Source organism: Anticarsia gemmatalis, chromosome 11, assembly GCF_050436995.1.
Source record: "Anticarsia gemmatalis isolate Benzon Research Colony breed Stoneville strain chromosome 11, ilAntGemm2 primary, whole genome shotgun sequence".
NCBI classification, from domain to species: domain Eukaryota; kingdom Metazoa; phylum Arthropoda; class Insecta; order Lepidoptera; family Erebidae; genus Anticarsia; species Anticarsia gemmatalis.
This window is the reverse complement of record NC_134755.1, coordinates 2426919-2446960: the sequence shown is the minus strand read 5'-3', so window position 1 is coordinate 2446960 and position 20042 is coordinate 2426919. Positions and strand designations below refer to the sequence as shown.

The following is a 20042-nucleotide window of genomic DNA, read 5'->3' as shown; positions in this document are numbered from 1 at the left end:
TTGACCAGCCGTACCAGGTAAGTGACATGTAGGTATTCAGTGTACTGTACCTTGCATAGTGCTGTTATAAACTGCTAAATCGATTTTGATAAGATTCACTCTGAAATAAGATCGGGCTAGAACTTTCACGACTACTAGGTACAATGGTCGGATAGATATCTGATAGATAAGCTACAAGCTGATGTATCAAAGAGCTTGATAAGTTATATAAACTAATTGATGCAAGGTGGTGAAACTAATTGATTGAACGTGTGGTGTATGTGTGTACTGAGGGCCCATTTTTAATTTTGTAGTCAAGTATACTTTTCCAGATTGACTGTTTAGGTAGATACAGTTTCCAATTTCTAAAGGGATGTGTGGGAGTCGTAACGAAAGGAAACAAAAATATAATAAGGCAAACACAGTTTTGCAAATTTATTCCACATTAAACTGATACAAGATTGATACAAGTCAGAATTCTAACAGTATGGACATGCTATGTGGTCGAATACAAAAAAAAGTTTAGTACAGCAATAATAAACATTACAGAAATCCAGAACTTTACAATACTACTGCCTCACACTAATGTATTTTAAGGGAAATATGTAATAAAAATAAAGCAAAAAAACTAAAGCAGGAACACAGTCGGGAAATGTTCGAGTACAGGGGGTGGTTTTATTTTAGCCGTAATCGCTAGTCGTCGAGAGTTCAATTCATCCGATTAAATTCATTCAAGTATCCTAAGTTGTAAGTATGTCAAAAAACAACAGTCAAACTCCTTACAATATAATAATTACTGCTAAAATACACATCACATCGCAAAATGCGTTCACAGGAATAAAATATATCGAATAACATGTATTAAAAAAAAACAGACAGTCGACGGGTCCGCGACCCGAGCGCACGGTCGCAAACAGGCAACCGCGGCCGCACGCTCCCCTCAAATAAAGTATATATTAAATATATACGGCTAATACGACAGTGAAAAACATAAGCATAACGGGAAACTTACAATCGAAACATTTCATAACGTCCTACTTTAAGATTTTTACGGATCGATGCGATACAAAATCGAAAACTCGAAAATCAAATAAAAAAACACATATATAGAAAAAAGTAGAGCGATCCTCTCGGCACGCAGCGAGGACCGGACGTGAAGGTACCCTCGGGCGCGACCGGTCGCCCCCCCGCGCAGCTTGTAGTGTCTCCGGCGCGGGGGCCGGCCACAGACCCGGCGCCGCGCTAGCTGGCCAGCGGCTGCTGCGCCAGCGCGCCGCCGCCCCAGCCCGCCCCGCCCGTCCCGCCCGCGCCTACCCGCCGCTTGCACTCCCCCCCGACGTTCTGGTGGCCCCCGTCGTGTTTACGTTTACCTGCCACACCAACAACACTCCTCAATATACACAGCTCATGACACAAACACAACTACACAACATGGACTATCATCATCACTAGGGCAAGGACAAGTCGTCTAGCTCATAAACTTCGATCACTACGAGTGTTGGTAGGGCAAACTGCTTACAGGAAGTAGGAACCTAAGGGTCTCCCACAAACTTCAGCTAGTAAAACAATGGACTCGTCACTCGATCGAGCTCTACAATTTCGTAAGTTTGTGGTAGCCCTAAGACTAAGGACCGATAAGGAGTAGGATAGTTACCGATATACAATGCATTAATCCAGATTACACGCAAACCATCAAACACGCTGAAATAAAAGGAAAAGGTTTCAGGATCTCATTTGAAAGGCAACGAGGTCAACCGAGAGAGAGTCCAATGTTATTCCATAGTAATTTTGAATTTTGTACTGAGAATACTTTATTATGTTAGGATAGGAAAGTGAGAAGTGTGGTAGTATTACATAGTGATATAATAATGCGATTCAAGGTGTAAATGTTGTGCGAGTCTCCAGGGAAAGGAAGGATCCAACCAGTTACGGTTAAACACAAAATTAAACATGCTAGATCCTGGTCACTTCCTGGTTACGCCTTAAGACTCCCAAAATAATTAACAGTCCAGGCAGCTATTTCCTTTGCCAATACACAACTATCATTAATTATTGTGCTTTGGCAAATGAAAATAACTTAATATATTAGGATCCTTATTATATCGCAGCTTAGTTTAATGAATTTTTACTAAGAGAAAAATGTATTTGATCAAGCGATATAATTAGGGTCCCGTGTAGTGTGTAAGAATGTGTAGAGGTTAAAGTAATGTTATTCCACTGACCTGGTAAACTTGGCTTGGCGCGGGGATTGCCACGCATGGCGCTGGGCGTGCGGCGGCCACGCGCGACGCGGCGCGCACCACCACGGGCCCCAGCCGCGGACGCCGGCGCCGCCGCCGCGCGCCGCGCCCATCGACCGCCCGTCCCACATGACCCAGCCTAACCGAACCACCACGTACATACGTCATTACAACCCAACCGCGACCGAAACATTACTCTCCGCACGAACGTTAAGACCGACCTGGCTCACTCTCACAAGCCAACTTAAAATGCAAAGTAATACAGTACCGCAGATAAATAAAATAATACATGCGCTCTTCTACACAATTTGATATTCTTTACTAACTAATGATGCTGATAGATGTGGCCAGGCGAGACTTAACCATCCAAACATGATTAGAACTTTAGACGGTGTGACCAAATGTGCAAGTTCCTTACAAAATAATTGATGTGCATCAATCGTCTAAACTGTTCTACTAACATTTGGAAATATTCTATGTGCGGCATTAGTTTTCGGAGAAATAATCCTTCGGTCGAAATTTCGGTTAACAAGAGTAGGCCCCACCCCATTGCACCGCAGGGGTGCAACAGAGAGGGACAGCATATTGCACCCTTAGACACCGTCTCATTCACTTGCCGTTTTATGTGGCTTTTTATATCAACTGGGTACAGTTGCCGAGGAAAGTGTGTGAAGGAGACAGTGCTACAGATTATTTAGTATAACTGACCGATTTCTGCTTATGTAATGTTTACTGCGTTGTGTTAAATATTAGCCAAAATGAAGCTCTAGCGCATCGTAGAAGTAGATTCATATCTCTACTTAAGCAGTAAATATTTGTATGAGACTGGCATGCAACGTGACGATCATTTGGCAATTCAAATCCACGTCTAAAATGCGCTCGGCGTCAACTGTATTCATTCTCAGAACTCGGTCAAAATGTATGTATGTACTGTACAAATAGGTTTACTCATTTCAACAATAACACATTCTATTATGTTGTACTGACGGGTATATGATCAATGAGTTATTGTCCAAATGTTTTTACTATCATGCTGCAAAAATTCGCTATCGCATTACTTTTTTCTTTTAACTATTGTCAACATACCAAATAATAAAATTACACTATGGAATACTACACTTGTTAAACACTGTTTAAACTTATGATTCCTAGCGTTATTTTCTAAACGAGAAATATTAGATGATTACGAAATTTCTTTAGTTGTTGGCGAAATATGTTTTTAAACGAGTATAGATATTGTGCTCTACATGATTGATCAATCATTTAAACAGCGTACAACAAGTGGTATGATATTATCGACATATTGTGGCTTTCGAGATAAAAGTATGTGATGAGCTCACATAAATCATGGTTAGTGCCAACGTCACAAGCATTGTTACGAAAATAAAACACTTTTACCGTGGAACGCCACACATTCACGACTATCAATGTCCAACAGTTTGTAGTTTACAAGAGTAGACAGTGAAACAGTCAGGTACCTACTGAAGCTTTCTAAATAGTGTCTCATCAAACATGTCATAACGCATTCTGGGATATACCAATGTCGCTAGTTCACTAATCAACCTACACGACATTTACTTTCAAATAAAAATAATACTTATTTAAAAAAATGTATACTAGTGTGCTACGATAATCTAAGAATCGAAAGATTGTCTAATCAAATCTAACACCGAAACGACATTCACTAAACATCAATACAAATAATTTGGAATAAAGTGAGCGCCCATCGGCGGTACCTGAATGCCTCCGGTTAGATCGTAGTAAAGCGAGTTGGGCCCGAGACCGAGCTCGTCGTCCTGAGTGAGGCATTTACCAAGCGGGTCAGTAAGTCTTCTCAACATATTCTCTACCTCGTTACAACAACGATAAATTTTACAACATTACTCGGGCGTTCCAAGCGTCGGGGGTCGCTACGTTCTCGCCTACGGGATGTGTGCGGGGTGGCGAAGCGATAGCGTGTTATCTGTTAGTGATCAAGCGAAGCGAAGCGCTACATGGGGTGACAAGCGCGGCGGAATGACTCAAGCGGTGCAAGTGTCAAATGGCAAATGAAAACAACAGGTACAGATGATAGACGGGCATGTTAGTCGGAGTGGCGTCAGTCATATAGACCTGATGGTGAGATCGGCCGACCAGCCACCCCGCGCGCCCACTAACACTTTTCCCGGCAATCAGTGACAAGTCCGAGGCACGCCCGCCGCAGTGCGATCACCACCGTCAGGCCTACACACTACCGTCTTTACCGAGTCACTAACTCCGTTCGAGGATGGGATTAAACAACAAAATAAAAATAAAAAAAAACAATAGATGATAAAAATTTGGCAAATCAAAATCGATAGAACAATAATGAGTACAGCGACTAGTGACTAGTAAATAAGAGTGATACATTAGTGAGTGTGTGTGGGGACCCACCGGTTGCGGTCTGTTGGTAGGCTGGCGGACGGCGGACGGTTGCGGTGGCCCCGCGTAATCAAAATAGAACTCATCGTACCGGTAAAATGGCTCATTGTAGCCACCTCGGTAATCACCGTACCCGTAATAGTCGTAATCATAATCTATAAACACACAACACAGGCCTTTTAGAGGCTAAGCTAAACTAACGCTAACTTACAAGCTACCGATGTCGGCTGGCGGATTGCGAGCCTCCACGACACTCGTACCGGGAAAAGATTACAAGTGAACACATGCTGTTGTCACTTTACACGGGGTACAGTACAGGTATGGTATGGTACAGCACACGGGTTAAATCCAACACCTCTGCTCCTCCTTAGCGATCACACACCTCGGTACGGACCGACGGAAGCATCTTCACAGTATCGACACACGGAAACAACATGCATCAATGTCTAATTGTTCATGTCCATTTGTCTGATGAATAAAATTGTAAATGAGATCTTCAATTTGGATACTATTAGCTAGCGACCCATCACCGGAGCCTACCTAAGCGTCTCGACGTGTCCAGAGGTCTGGTGCGACCTCCCAACAGTCTATCACTTCACATCTGTAGCATGCACTGTCTGTTAATATTGTTATTACAATTTCAATGGACGATGTGTAGTAGTAGCCCTCGACTAATCTTGGATAGATCAAAACTGTTCCGAAACCATGCATCGAACCTATTCCTAGCTGTCATTAATAACTAGCCTAGATAGTAGCGTTAATGAAACATGTATTGAGGCCTTAACTATACACTACGAAAACTCCCACACAGCTAACATTATTTGTACATTGGCAACACTAGTAGACGTTGAGCACTGGCAGAGAAAGTCCGTCGCGGGGAGTGTATAGTAGCGGCCGTCTTGTTAGTAAGGAACAGTAGCGGAATGTGCGAGTGTGCGCGTGGAGACCACACCGTGTTCACATCATCTGTCTGTGTGTGAGGGGTCGGGAGAGAGGCGGAGGGAGAGAGTCGTCTATTGTACAATATACTACTATACATCAAACAAGTGTAATCATTATGTATCAACCGTCCGTCCAATAACGAGTTCCCTTCACCTATCTCTGTGCTGTAAGTTGTACTGTTCTAGAGGTTTGGTAAACGCTCGGCAACTAGCTGCCTATTTACAGGAAACGTATCAATCGAACAAGTTTACTGCTTACTTGGTATCTAAAACGCGTAAGTATAAAAACTACCTAGTAAGTATTGATTTTTTTTTCGGAAAAGCAGAATACATTAGTGACCGAATTGGTAGATCTTCGAGCACAATGTCTGAAAGGTCTAAGTAGTCAATAGAAAGAGTTTATGGGATGATGATCGATGATGATGTTAGCACGTGGCCCGCCGAGCGTCCACCCACCCCGCCGTGTAGTAGTCACGTCCTGCGTGTGTGTGTATGTGTGTGTGTACGCGTGTATGTGTGTGTGGTATACTGACCATAGTCGCCGCGCGCCTGCGGTGGGCGCGGTTGCGGTTGCGGCGTGCGGCCGCGCAGCACCGGAGAGCAGCTGCACCAATCGAATCTGACAGTTAACACCACGTTACAGACATTGTGAACGTGCCTAGCTAGCCCCAAGTAAACGCACAAACTTCGCATACATACATCTCACTAACAAACTTTAACGACCTCAGAAGTCGCACGTCAAGGTTCATTTTATAGCGAAACCGGCTTAAACAGCGAAATTGTTCGCAAATGGATGCAAAACTAGATTTTTCAAAAACATTTCATCAGATTCCACTATAAAATCAGCCTTAATAAAACTCGACTTGTGCATCATATTTGCTTATCGGTACACCGCAAAAGGTTTCTCCAAGGCTACAATGACGTGCATCGTTAAATGCCAACAAGGACATGGCGAGTGGGCGTAGCGACAAACATTCTGTGCGAAATATATGTTGACGACAGATACGGCACGAGTCGAGAGAATAATAAACGTTTATCTTTAAAACTCGTGCGACGAATGAGGTCGAACAAAGACTAGTGTAAAGTAATCTTCGCTTATATTCGGATTGTCAATTGAAATTACTGTCTTATATCGCAAATTTTTAAGATTATATTTTAGCACATCGATTTTTTTTTTAGATGAAAATAAACGAAGACTGTACTACTAAAAACTATTATTACATCCATTTAAACAACTTTCATACATCTCTCAACTTTATATACATCGTCTCAATCGCTTTTAACTATGACCAAATATAGCATTTAAAATTGCAAAATAATAGGTAATTCATGTATAATTGGATGGTTTGGTTATCCAACTAATAACTTTATCATAACAGGTTATAATAGTCTACCAAGGATGCTCAAAGCGATTACATATTTTAGTGATCTATTTTATTACAAGTTTCGAAAAGTCTATAGTAACCTGCAGTTCATTTATTGGCGGTATCAATGACCAATTTTCAGATATGGATAGGGCAACAATTTATTGCAATAGACGACACTTGCTTTCGAAAGAAATATTCAGAGTATTTAAGAGTATCTAAATCATTAATCTGTAAGCTATCGTTTAATATATCCAAACCAAAGATAGGTTATTGAAATCCACCGTTAGTTTATAACATGTTTTAAATAGCAACAAATAATTAAGCATCATTCATCTCTCCATTCTCTCCTTCCATTCTCAGTTAGAGGCGAACCTCCAACAGTCCACATTCACGTTTGATGGTTTACCAGGGCGATATCAACAAGAAATTACTTTAAACTTTAAAAATTCGCAAACAAGTTAAATTATGTAGGTACACGTAAACAATTTAGTATCGTTTCTTAACCAAAACTTATGACTAAATTAAGTAAAAGTTCATTCCACAATGAGTTAACTAACAGTATTGATCAAAATGTATGTTTTTTTTGGATAGTGCTAGTTTTTCATTGTGAACGACATAATACTAACAAAATTTTACTACTTATATAGAATTTGATATGAGGATAGAAGGCACTTAGTAACAGGCTGTTCTAATGTCCACTAATGCGAGTGTAATTTTGAACGAAAGTGGCCAATATCAAAATGATTAATATAGAAGATGAGCCTTAGTGATAAACATTAAAACTGACCAAATGCCTAATATCTTCAGAACTAAAGAACATAAATTTAAAATGTCTAGTGGAAAAGGGTATAATTCCGATTTTGACGAATATGAGTAAAGGAATGAGAGTACACTTGTATCCCACTTTTGCAATACTTTAAGGGTAAGTTATGCAGATAGCTAAGTTTCTCATTTTTTAAGATAGGCAATATCTGTTTTCACCAATCGATAAAGCATTTTTTTCTGAACATTTTGGTAAACTTAACTCATTTTTGACGAAATCGGCCTTGTACCCTTTTTCAGTAGAGGCAGAGTATAAGAGTATGTGTATGTGCTTACCCGCCGCGTCCATGTATCATCTGCATCATGCGACGCTCGCGCGCGCGCAGTATCTCCTCCTTCTTCTTCTTGTCGGAGGGCGGCTTGGCCAGCGACACCTCCAGCCGCGCGCCGCCCATCTCCTTGCCGTCGAGCTCTTGCATTGCCTGCTCATTCCAAACATAATTTAGAACCAGTTTCACAGTTTAATACTAGCCTAACTTCTAGTTAAAATGACAGATGTATAAAAGAGAACGTTCTACCTATCTGATACATGTACGGATATTGGAGAAACGGGGCCATAGTGTACAATTTTGCATAAGTCTCTACTGTTATAAATGTGAAATTAACTGCCGCGTTGCCTCGTTGCCTTCGTTGATTTTAAGTAAAAATAAGGCAACCGTGTCAGTACTTTGTATATTTCTTTTAAGGACAGTTTTCTCGAGTGATCAAGAAAGGTGAGGTAGTACACTTACTTTTACTGCACAGTCCCGGTCCTCGAAGTGTACGAAGGCGTAGTCTTTAATCTTCTTAACTCGCTCCACGGTGCCGTAGCGCTCGAACTCTTCCTTCAGAGCGTCTTCCGTTATCTCTTGCGTCAGGTTGCGCGCGTACAATACCTTCACCTGCACATACAATTTCACGTCACAATTACTGTTCTCTTACTGGGAGTCGATTTAAACAACAATGTCACGCTACTCACTTTGCTCATTGTTTGCTCGTCAGGCTCCTCTTGAGGATCTGCCCAGTCCACTATTATATCACAGCCCCATACCTGAACAAAATACAACGTATTAATCATTTATCGTCTCCAAAGTTGGTATACCAAACTTCAATCAATCGAATTTGCCGACGGTCGTAATCTACGTACCTTTATTCTACCAGTGCCCAGTCTACGTTTAGCTAGTGACGCCGCTTTGTGAGACTCGTATTCCAAAAAACAAAATCCTCTATTTTTCTTCTTATCATCGGGCGAACTATATATTATTACTTCGACGAGCCCAGCTGCAATCATACAACACGGATAAGGAACGGGAAGCGGGGCGCAGACTCGCTAACGGTATGAACAAAGCTTCCCTCGAGCCCGACGCGCTAGTTCAGTCATTCAACGCTACAGAATATGAAGCAAATCAAACGATATTCCAGGAGAACATATACGGTACTGAAGAAGTCTATTCTAGAGAACAACAGCAAGGTTCTCCAGTCATGACCAGTGAGCATTCTCGAGGCAGAGGCCAATAGGTATATCGGTCCGGCGCGCCGCGGAGCACGGCGGGCGGGCCCCTTGCCCCGAGGCGCGCCGCATTTATCAACCGAGTAGCACTTATTATGAATTCGACAAGGACTTACGTGCGTGCCTAGTAAACTCCTCAAACAAATCGTCCCGATCTCGATTCTTAGGGATATTCCCCACGAATAACCGGTGATTGTTAAAGGAAACTGTTACGCCAATCTTTTTCCCCTTTCGAATTTCATAATCATTCAGCTGCAAGAACAATTCGAGGGAGAATAGCCAACGGCCGGGGCCGGGTCGCTTGGCGGCGGCCGCGTCCGGGCCCAATGACTGGAGAGACGCGGCGGGAAGGGACGCAGGGAGCAAGCGGGAGCAAGCGGGGCACCCTCAGCGGTCCACACCAAGCCCCACGCACTCAACCCGACAACTCTATAAACTCCTTAATTCATTCGAGAGTGACACTTTACCTGTTAATTTACCAAACTCTTCCAGTATCTCCTCTTTGCCTTTAGACTTGGGAATGTTGCCGACGAAAAGTCGCAGATTCGGTACGCTAATCTTAATTCTCAGAGTCTTCCCTGCTTTAATTTCATGGTTATCGAGCTGTGGGAAAAATAACAAGGGAAAAATTTTGAAAAAGGGCGTCGAATCGGATCCGGTACGACCGGGCGTCGGGCGTCGGCCGGCGGCGGCACGCGGCCCGCCCCTCGACGCGTGACATGATGACGGTTAGAGCCAATCGTGATGAGTTAACTGAATTTGGATGATAAGCCGACAGTGTTGTACGGAGCAAAGAGGAGAGCCTGAGATATATTTAATTCTCAGTTGGAGAACTTTTCGAAGCCAATTCAAAGTTAACCCTGTAAGTGGACCGTTTGATGAAGTGAAAATAAAAAGAAGCGAGTACGAGTGTGATGGTAACAAAAAATAAAATTAAAGCAACTTAAAATTGAACGAGGTGCAACAGTAGAGAACGGGATGATATCTCAGGACAAGCGAGGCTAGATCAGTTTATAGGTGTTATATTGCACATTTACACAAATTCAGTGATTACATATTAATGGAACGGCGGCTGCTTGCCACGGGACATTCATATCGCGTCCAATACTTTACTGTACATAGCTATTAGTAAATTTAAGGGATTAATTCAGTGTGAATGGGTGCAAATGGCCGCCGTGAGCGGGATATTAATGACATGCTTTTTAAATGATAGAAGAAGCTTAAATCTAAATCTCCCAAGTGTGACTGTGAATATATTCGACAGGCAAATGATTGGGAACTTGCAAAAATACTGGCTGATGAGTACTAGTAGTCTTGCAAGTGGCGCCACCGCGGGGAGACTGGCGCCGAGCGGGCCACCGCCGCCACTGCGCCTGAGTGACGTCGGGACGGGCCGGGACCTGACAGTGGGGCGGGGACCAGCGGGGCGCGAGTCTCCACGCGAGCGGCAGCAAAGTGCTGTGATACTGTTAATCTTTCAAGGGAATATACTTAAACATTCGGCGAGTCACCTGGAAAGTAGACGTCAAATTAGAATAAATTTTGTATCAAATTAATAACACCAATTTTATAATCAATATAAAAACATCCTCAGTAAAGCTTTAGAGTTTTGACACAATTTTGTGTTACCAATCGTGATATGCTGATAATGAACAGTTGCACCATTGTTTTAGTCTTGCGATAACACAGTGTGCTGAAATGTCGGCTATTGGTACAGATGTGCTCGATAACATCCATGTATCGCACAAAGATAGGTGCCGCGATCGGACACATCAAAGCGATCGCCGACTCGAGGCCGCCGGGGACGACGGCCCCGCATGAAGCACCAATCTTTGTAGCAAACGTTTGTTCAACAACTCTACGGCTTATAGTACACTATAGAGAGAGGGAGTGATCATTTTCCTGGGAACGCAGAAGGAGATAGACACTTAAACATTGACTCATTCATAATAAAATAATCGCAAAATAATAAGGAAGCACAGTTAGAAGCGACACAAAGGGCGAATGACCGCTCCCTCTGGCGGGTGTGCGGGCGACTCGGCAGGACTGGGCGAGTCTGCGAGCGCGGGTCAGTCTCACCTCCTGCACGGCGCGCTGCGTGGCCTCGCGGGTCGTGAACGTGACGAAGGCGTAGCCACGGTTGGTGCCGGTCATGGGGTCCATCATGAGGCGCAGGTCCCAGATGGTCCCGCATCGCTCGAACAGCGGGATCAGTTCGTCCTCATACATATCCTTAGGGATTTTGCCGCAGAACACCTCGCAGCCGGCACCCGGCGTGCCGCCCTCCCACCCGGGCGGCGGCCCACCGTACTTACGTTGACCTGCCACAAATACACACCATATTATTAACTGCACGCTATAAACTTGTACAATACTTTAATGAGAATATCGATTCTGCTTATTAGAAGTAGGTTGCCTTTTATTTATTGTAGGAAAATAAGAATCTAGTAAGAATTTGTCAGACGATTGAGACCATAGACACTTAAAGTCCGTTAAAAGATTATTCCTATAAGAGTCCTGTTAGAATCATCGTTTATTTTAAAATATGTTTATATTTTCAAATGGTGCAATTTACTATATTAATAAGCAATATTTTTTAAAACTGAAATGTTCTTGTTTGAAAAATAGATTGCGAAAATATTTATCGCAAATGGCAACAAGCTTGTATCTTTGTAGATAGTAGCGCCATCTATCGTAAAAGTGCAGAATACACCTGTGTGAAACCACTTCAGAGTTAAAATGGCCACACCACATTTATCACTCAAAAGGACATAAAACAATCTGCGAGTATATTCAAAGAGCCGACCTAAAGCAAAACTACAAAAGAATGTTGTACTGTCAAATTAACATAATATTCTTATTACATTCCTAAACAAGTTATGAGTTGTTGTGTCACAGCTTTTTCTCAGAGGGGTCGGTCAGTGGCGCGGACAGGCACTTTCTAAGGGTCCGCAAATATAAAAAAAACTAGTCTAACATTCAAACTTTTGATCTTTTAAGAGGCGGGTAGTAACTACGTCATCTCCTAGACTGTTTTGTTCTTACATTATATTGGTATAAAATAAAAAGTAAAATAAGGTATATTCACCTGTAGTAACATCTAACGTGTACCCAGTCCGGGCCAATATTTGTTTGATCTTCTCTTCGTCGGGGCCCTTCACCTGGACAGTGGAAGCTAGCGCGGGCGCGCCCTGCACACCCGCTCTGCTCTTCTGTCTGAAATACCACACAACAAACGTTAATAATTCACATTATACAACTACTGTTACAAACTCAAGTATATGTACGAAAGAAATCTTTATAACTCTAAACAGTTACGTGAGAATACCGCGGTATTCATAAGGGGAGAAACACGCCCCCGGCTTTACCAGACGCATGAGATAATGCCATGATGACTTGAAACGAAATTTATATAACTTTGACCAATTTTAACTACACTGATCGTGAGAATGTATTGCTTCAACGATTTTCATACTAATAATATCACGAGCGACCTGGCAATGCAGTTTAAGACGTAGACAATCTCATTATATCTATCAGGTAGTAAGCTATTAATATTTTAATTTAAACAATTATGGGTAAACCAGTCGACGTCGATAATCAAAAAGAAGTACAAAAAGTACACTACAAAGACTACCAATTAGCATTTTATTAAATCTTGCAAACAGGTTGTGCATCACGACTGCACTGAGGCTAATGACCATCCGTAATCTAATCTTGCGCCGGCGCAAACACACACGAGGGCAAGCGAAATGATCCGTCAGTCAGTCTGTCACATACGACATTCTACAGCCTTTGTAGCACGTATCAATTGTCGCCTGCGAACTTTCTCGCAATAGCTTTGATCTTGTTTTGCTTCATCTCGCAGAGCTTAGTCTATCATAGATAATGGGGTGTGTCATAAACGGTTAGACCGACGTCTAGCCAAGTCTTTGCAACTGATCGCTTTAATATTTGAATCTCAATCTATACCTGATGATTTACTTATATCATAATCACAAAGATCGCGCGCCATTGTTTAAAGCTAAGTCCCTTTCGCTGTACGTAAGATGTCAAACAATTATACTTGTTAACGGAACAGCTGGAAAGCGCAGTTTTAGAAGCCTTTCCGCCAATCAGAACCACTCGTTAATACAGAACACAATGGTATTGGCTAACTCGTATACATGAGGATGCGGCAGAGATCAGACACTAACTTTACTACAATAGATATAGAAAAAATGTATGGACCATGTCGTCTGGGGTCATTACGAGGGCATTTCAGATGGGGCAATCATTTTTATTGCATTTTAATGATTGATATTGAGCGACCTCTTCTTATAAAGGTCGAGAGTAGATATTTAATTCGCAGACTACCATGTAGGAGCAGTCTTTTGATTGGTCGGAAAGTTCTTAACCGGTGATCGGAATAGTGAAGGCTCACCGCGGTGCAACAAAGGTATTTTTAAATTCTGTGTCCATTTTCGCAGAGCCATTCAGCGGCAAGGTCGTACAGTACATAAAACAGCATCATTTCCTAGTGTCGCTCAAGCAGAGGGCCGTAAGATTTAAATTCAACGGTCGTCCGCAGCGCGGCCGATAATATGTCAAATCAATTTTTCAAGATTGTGACCTAGATATACTGGGTAGTTTGGCAATCATCCAATATTTTGATCGTGTTGCCAAGCGAAATAATACAACTTGGATACTCACCTATAGGTCTTCATGACTCCACATAAATAAGCACTTTTATTAGATACATGCTCGAGATTTGAATCTAAAAATTGTCCAAGAACACTTAAAGCACCGTCGGATGGAAATTCTTTTAAGGCATCTAACGCACGTTCATCCAGTTCAGCGTGCGCTAGCTTTCCAGTCTTATAAATGTCGTCGAGCTTGGCTGCTACCTGGAAACGACACAATAGTTACCATTAAATACTATCTCTACTTGTCTAACTACAATTCCGTGATATTTAACAAGTCTCGAACTGAAATCTTATAAGTTTTACGTCCTAAGATCGATGGAATCGAAGCCAAATCCAATCTTAAGATAGAACTTTGAAATGAACTTCAAGATATGTCATTATGGTATCAGCAGTGGCAAATTTCAACACCTACTCTGCAGACAAGCTCATACTCAACTGCGTTCAGTTAAAGACTACAATTGAGCGTAAATGGCAGCAATTTATTAATAACAATCACTCTTATGCAGCCTCTTATAACCTTTTAGGGAGAGAAAAGCGTGAGATACGACTCACGCACTCAGACTTAATATACAAATAGAGGGACAATGACATTATCATTGCGTTGATGATGAAATGTGCAATGCGAGTGGTATATTATCGTCGAGAACTGTAAAATACAAACTTGTATCATATAAATGATATCGTATCACATGACTATCCTCCGTTTAATACCTACAGTGAATGCACTGACCATCGCAACTCAACGCAAGTAATTATAATGCATAAGATAAGGGGTGGTGTATCTTCATATAGATACATGTGCGTATACATACAAGTACTTGTATATCGAGTCGTTTCTTCACGAATATAAAGGATATTCGTACCTACAGAAACTTGTATGGACAGTGACGAGGAAAATTACTGTGGCCCTGCGCCTCCCCCGCACCCCGCACCCCGCGACGCATACCACTATGCACTGACCTCACGCGTAAAAGGATTTCCGAATGATAAATTTTGTCAACATTATCTTGTACAACAAAACACGAAGTGAGTAGGCACAATTGGCAACCTTATAAGATTCCAATAAGAAGGCATCAGAATACTAATTCAATTCGATGCACTCCCAAACATGCAGTTTCGCATCGAGCCCGCCAATGCGTGCCACTATTATTCAATCGGCTACGTTTTATCGAGATTACGGAATAGTTATAGGCGATAAAATTATATTAGCTTCTAGCTACTGAATAGTTCATTCAATGTGGACTTTGAATGCATATTTATATAAAAAACCAAGTTCTCATAAAATGTTTCATAAAAACCATATTTAATGGAACAAGGTAGTGTGCTAACAGTTCATGTACATAGAATATACCTAAGTACATAAGTAATACTAACTTTTTTCAACATGCAAGTCTTGTATGCAAGCACTGTAGGTGGGCAGATAATAACAGCCAAAGGTCAACATTATCAGAGAGAGAAAGTGCAAATATTGCTACCAACATAATATATTTTTCACAAAGAATTCCAGTTTTCAGGTGTGGCAACATAAGGACCACAGAAAACCCACCTAGACTTCTGAGAAAATTGCCATGTTGTGATAACCTCTCAAGCGCCCGGCCACCGTGTCACGGTTAAATGTGCTACCCCCGTCAAGCGCCCCGCCACCGTGGTACGGCAAAACGATCTTACATTAAAAAAACGTAAAAACGAAATGCTAAAACTATGTTTATCCCTTTCAAACATATTTTACATTGAAGCTGATGAAACGAGACGACGATCGAATGCACACACTTGAATAAGTGGTTGATATAGGCCAGAGAGCACCTTAAACAACATCCGACCCAACGACATGTTCCTTTATGACCAATATTGTAAATACTTTTTTTAACTAATTTTAAAGATTTGAGTATATTTTACAGTTGGATTTTAATGCCATTATTCATTAACTACACCATAAGACCTTCCGCCATATTATTTTTTATGCCTAAAAATATTTTTTAGACTTTTTTCAAACACATGCCTAAAGCACACAATATTCAGATTAAACCGACTATTGTACCACCACTATCAAATATTAATTGTGGTTTATTTTTTTATTATATAGCAAATTTTATGTAGATTTCAAATATATAAGGTATGACTAGGGTGTTAGTATCAAAATATGACGGAATCGGCGCTTAAACGCCAACCGTCAATTCAATTTCGCGCGCCATTTTTGGCCCGGACGCTTAACGGTATATTTGAATTTTGACGTTGGGCGCTCGAGAGGATAAGACTAGTGAATCATAACCATAAAGTATTAAACCTGTTTTATTACTTGATACTGCTAGTTTCAATATTCTAGTCATTAAAGATTTTTTTTATTTTAGTAAAGTTCCTACAATTTCATTTTATTTTGTAGTTTTCTTTACATATTTATTCAATTCATAATGTTTGTAAACTGAGAGAGAGGAGTAGTTACAAACTTTGTTGCAACTCATATTTAATTTTTATTCTCTAGTTAGACCTAAATCTACTACAGTTATAGTTTAGTAGTATCCTGCATACCTATCATTTCCCATACATAAGTTCTAACTAGATTTGGAACAGGATACCAGGTAAACCATAGACAATCCTATTAAGATTCCAACAAGAAAATTAAATTGCATAAATTTACAGCACATGCAGTCTCTATCCAGGCATGTTCCAATAAGACAAAAGTTTTTATAAAACACTGATAATTCTGGGGTTAACAGCAATTGCCCTCTATTACTTCAGATATGGCATAATATGCCTTTGTCTTGTTTTCAAGAATACTTTATAGGTACATTGAGTTTCAAGTGACCGCCCCGTCCCAACAAGATAAAATAGTCCATCAACACCGCTGCAATTTATTGCTACATCAGACCATCTGTAAAACAGCACTGACTACATCTATATAAGCTCTACTGTAAATAGACTCACATCATATGTAGACTTCAGTGAAATTAATTCAAATAATACAAATTTTTGCTCCCGGCTAAAACTTTTTTGGTCGCTTAATATTTTTAACATTGTGAGTGTTCACACAGTAACAAATGAATCTACACAGCTGTATGGCTATACTAATAATTAATTAAATGATATGCTCACCTTAGGATCCAAGCCATAGTCAATGAGTTTGCGGTAATCCGGTGTTCGGCCAACATCGGAGTCCTTCCCAGATACCTCTTCAATGGGGATTTCTCCATTGCCCTCCGCCATTCTGCATCATTTTACACACACTACACTTAATGACTGTAACTATTGAGTGCAAAACAACAGTAGGGAGTGAACTTTATCAAACTTAGAACACTAAAAATTGGGACCTATCTTGGCTTGTCTGAGATGATGTCATATACCAGCGATTCAAGGAAGCCACGCGTGTGAGCAATGGTTACAGATATATTTTGAGTTATTTTAATTATATGTTTATATATTATTGGTAAAATAAATAATATTTACCTTTATTTTGTAATTTTTGTAATTTTGGAAGAAAATGATAACGCTCTAATCGTCCGAAAAACAAAAAAACAAATGATGTTCAAACATATGAAACTGTGAAACAATGGGATTGTGCACTCCTCATTCCATCCGGGTGAAGGTGAAATTTCAAAAAGCGAATGCGCGGGTCATTGCATTCTTCTAGTGAGGTGACACAATTTTGAGCCTAAAAAACGAAAATCTGAATTATGTCAAAAAATCTAACAACAGCACTAATATATAGGAGATGCGAATTCCGGCGGTCAATGACCGAAATAACACAGCAGAGTAAACTGTGACGGCTCTTTAGAAACTGCTACACATATCACTTTTAACGAATAATCACTTTAAAACACATTTACAATCCTCTTGAAGTTATAAATAAGCACTAAAAACTTTCCGCGCATGAAACTTTGGTGAATGCAAAACTGCAATAAGTTGAGACTGCAACTGCATTGCACCCGATAAGAACCGGCCGGCGCGCGCCTCATTTTCCAAAAAGAATCCGATTGGAATCAGCACAAAGGATGCCAGAAGATAGGAAACACTTTATCACACAATCACTGTACGACAAAATCAAACAGAAACACTGTACACGAAAATAATTACCTATTAATTTTGCTAGTTGGTGGCCGAGACAGATATGGCGGCACCGCGCGACGTCAACGTGACCGCCAGTACGGGGTTCTCATAACATAACGACGCGCGCGGGACATGCAACGAGGAGTGCATTCAAAGTTTTAAAAGGCACTTAATTTCTTTGTTAACTTTTAACAACCTCTCTGTTTTAAAACTAATTGTGAACGCATCGAAATATAAAATATTTTTATTGCACAGAGAGTTTTTGCAATGATTGCGAATAATTTTGAATGTGAAAGAGCGCGGCGCGTCGCGCAAGGCTGCCGGCCGCGAGGTGAGACAGGCTAGCGGCAAGACGGCGACGAGCGAGAAGCCGAGAATGAAGGGGGGAGGGTGTTGCAACCGCCGGTGCAGGCGTGCAGCAGCGACGCCGCACCGAGCTCGCCTGCATACTTGCATACATACGCACACTTGCAAACCCTGTGACCTTCGTTACTCGCAATCGATTCACTGCCAGTTTCGCCTTTGTTGTTACAATTAGTTACTTTAGTTCTGTCTTTAGAATGCTATCTCAATAACAAAATACTTACTATCGAATGAGAACCTTAGTAACAAAGGAATATTTAATTATTAATTTATTAGCATTAAATAAATACATTATCATCTAATTAGAATCTTACCTCATTACAGTTCTAAGTAATTTAATACCAATCAATAATTATTGGAAAAGCAAATAGATAAAAACTTATTAGTATTAAATAAACAAATAACAACGTAACACAAACTTATATTTTTATTTCTCGTAATATCACATTAGAACTACTATTGCGACTAACTATTAATAAAAATAATGTACTGCCGCATTTATGCGAAATAAAAATCACACGGTTACTAATCGACGTTGTCCAATAGTAGAACAAGGTTCATTACTCTTTGATATGGAAACGAAGGGATAAAAGAGTTAATCGCAATAACCCCTTGCCTTTAGTTCGCTTACACCTGCTGATCATCGAAGCCGTATGTATTCGCGACACATACACATATTTAAAACTGGCCTTCGTACTTCACGTGTATGTGTAAGTAAGAAACTCGGATCTGTATCCGTCGCATTATGTGGGTAGGTAGGTAGGGCGGCTACTGCGGGTGCCTCGTTCTGTATGGACAAGGTTCCAATGCAGCCCTTTCACTGCCAATATGAATCTTAATGGAAACATGTATCAAGTTGAAAATCGCTCGAACATTGAACGCAGACTCTTCCTTTCTTTACAAAGAAAGAACTCTGGTGTAGTGTGTCTTGTAACAGCAAGACAGACACACTTCCTTTCTCACATTTTCTTATTATCAATAGCGTTAAAAGTACAGCAGCAAAACGAACTCTCACCGAGTTTCCGGCGTTGGCTAAAGTCTTGAGAAAAAGATTTCGCTCACGTGATAACTTTAATTCATATCCCGTGGAAAAATATTCTCAATTATGTTAGAAACGAAGATTGAATAAAACCGATAGTAAATGATAATGTTAATTTTACGGTTCTATTAAAGGACATCACTATTTTCTAATTTTGACAATGATTTTACAAACGCGATCTAATGTCATTGCTTCTTTTCTCTTTCGAATAGTTTTGTTATTCAAATACGAAATCAACCAGTGAGTTCAAGGAAACAAAACTATTTGGATATTAGTTTATTGAGTTGTTTCAAGTAAGGTTTGTTATGTTTTTTTTATTTTATACGGGAATTTAATGACTTTATGTACTTACATCATAAAATTGTTATTACTCACCAATTCGCGGACCTTAGAAATAGCACGAACCATCCGTCACGGACACTCACATCTATAAATAACCATTTTGCAAACACATAGCACAGCAAGCTCGCTCCGCTTGCCGCGCCGCGTACTACATTTCGCGATAAGGTACCTACTTGTGCGTATTTTAAATACGTCAACAGTTCATTGACCTCCGCGCGGTTTCGCATCGTACGTTGCTGAATTTATTGTGTCTGTAGATTTGTGGGTCACTGTACTAGCTGACGTCAAATTGGGGGCCCAGACGACGATGACGTCAGCTTATCAAATTAAACTA

General features: G+C 40.8%; 1 protein-coding gene across 12 annotated transcripts; it reads right to left on the bottom strand.

Moving 5' to 3' along the window:
• Positions 1 to 387: 387 nt before the first annotated feature.
• Positions 388 to 19778, bottom strand: Syp (synaptotagmin binding cytoplasmic RNA interacting protein). Of its 12 annotated transcripts, none has more exons than XM_076119626.1 (16): positions 17992 to 18401; positions 17365 to 17569; positions 17014 to 17125; positions 13931 to 14124; positions 12327 to 12454; positions 11318 to 11559; positions 9706 to 9841; positions 8876 to 9009; positions 8708 to 8779; positions 8481 to 8630; positions 8026 to 8171; positions 6094 to 6179; positions 4632 to 4774; positions 3956 to 4015; positions 2202 to 2358; positions 388 to 1349 (listed from the first exon to the last, which is right to left on the bottom strand). In XM_076119626.1, the coding sequence occupies exons 3-16, from the start codon at positions 17122 to 17124 to the stop codon at positions 1222 to 1224; spliced, it is 1887 nt and encodes a 628-aa protein (XP_075975741.1). In that variant the 5' UTR covers position 17125; positions 17365 to 17569; positions 17992 to 18401; the 3' UTR covers positions 388 to 1221. The 12 variants fall into 12 exon arrangements, 11 of the variants coding, with proteins under 11 accessions (XP_075975741.1, XP_075975740.1, XP_075975743.1 ...); XM_076119625.1 differs by lacking the exon at positions 9706 to 9841 and adding an exon at positions 9355 to 9490; XM_076119628.1 differs by lacking the exon at positions 9706 to 9841 and adding an exon at positions 9355 to 9490 and having other exon boundaries at positions 17365 to 17409.
• Positions 19779 to 20042: the final 264 nt, after the last annotated feature.

Coding starts and splice junctions, on each gene's coding strand:
- Syp (XM_076119630.1), bottom strand. CDS start 17,124: ATGGCGGAGGGCAATGGAGAAATCCCCATTGAAGAGGTATCTGGGAAG. Junction 14,125..17,013: donor ACTATGGCTTGGATCCTAAG/GTGAGCATATCA, acceptor TGTCGTTTCCAG/GTAGCAGCCAAGCTCGACGA. Junction 8,780..8,875: donor TGGGCACTGGTAGAATAAAG/GTACGTAGATTA, acceptor TATTTTGTTCAG/GTATGGGGCTGTGATATAAT.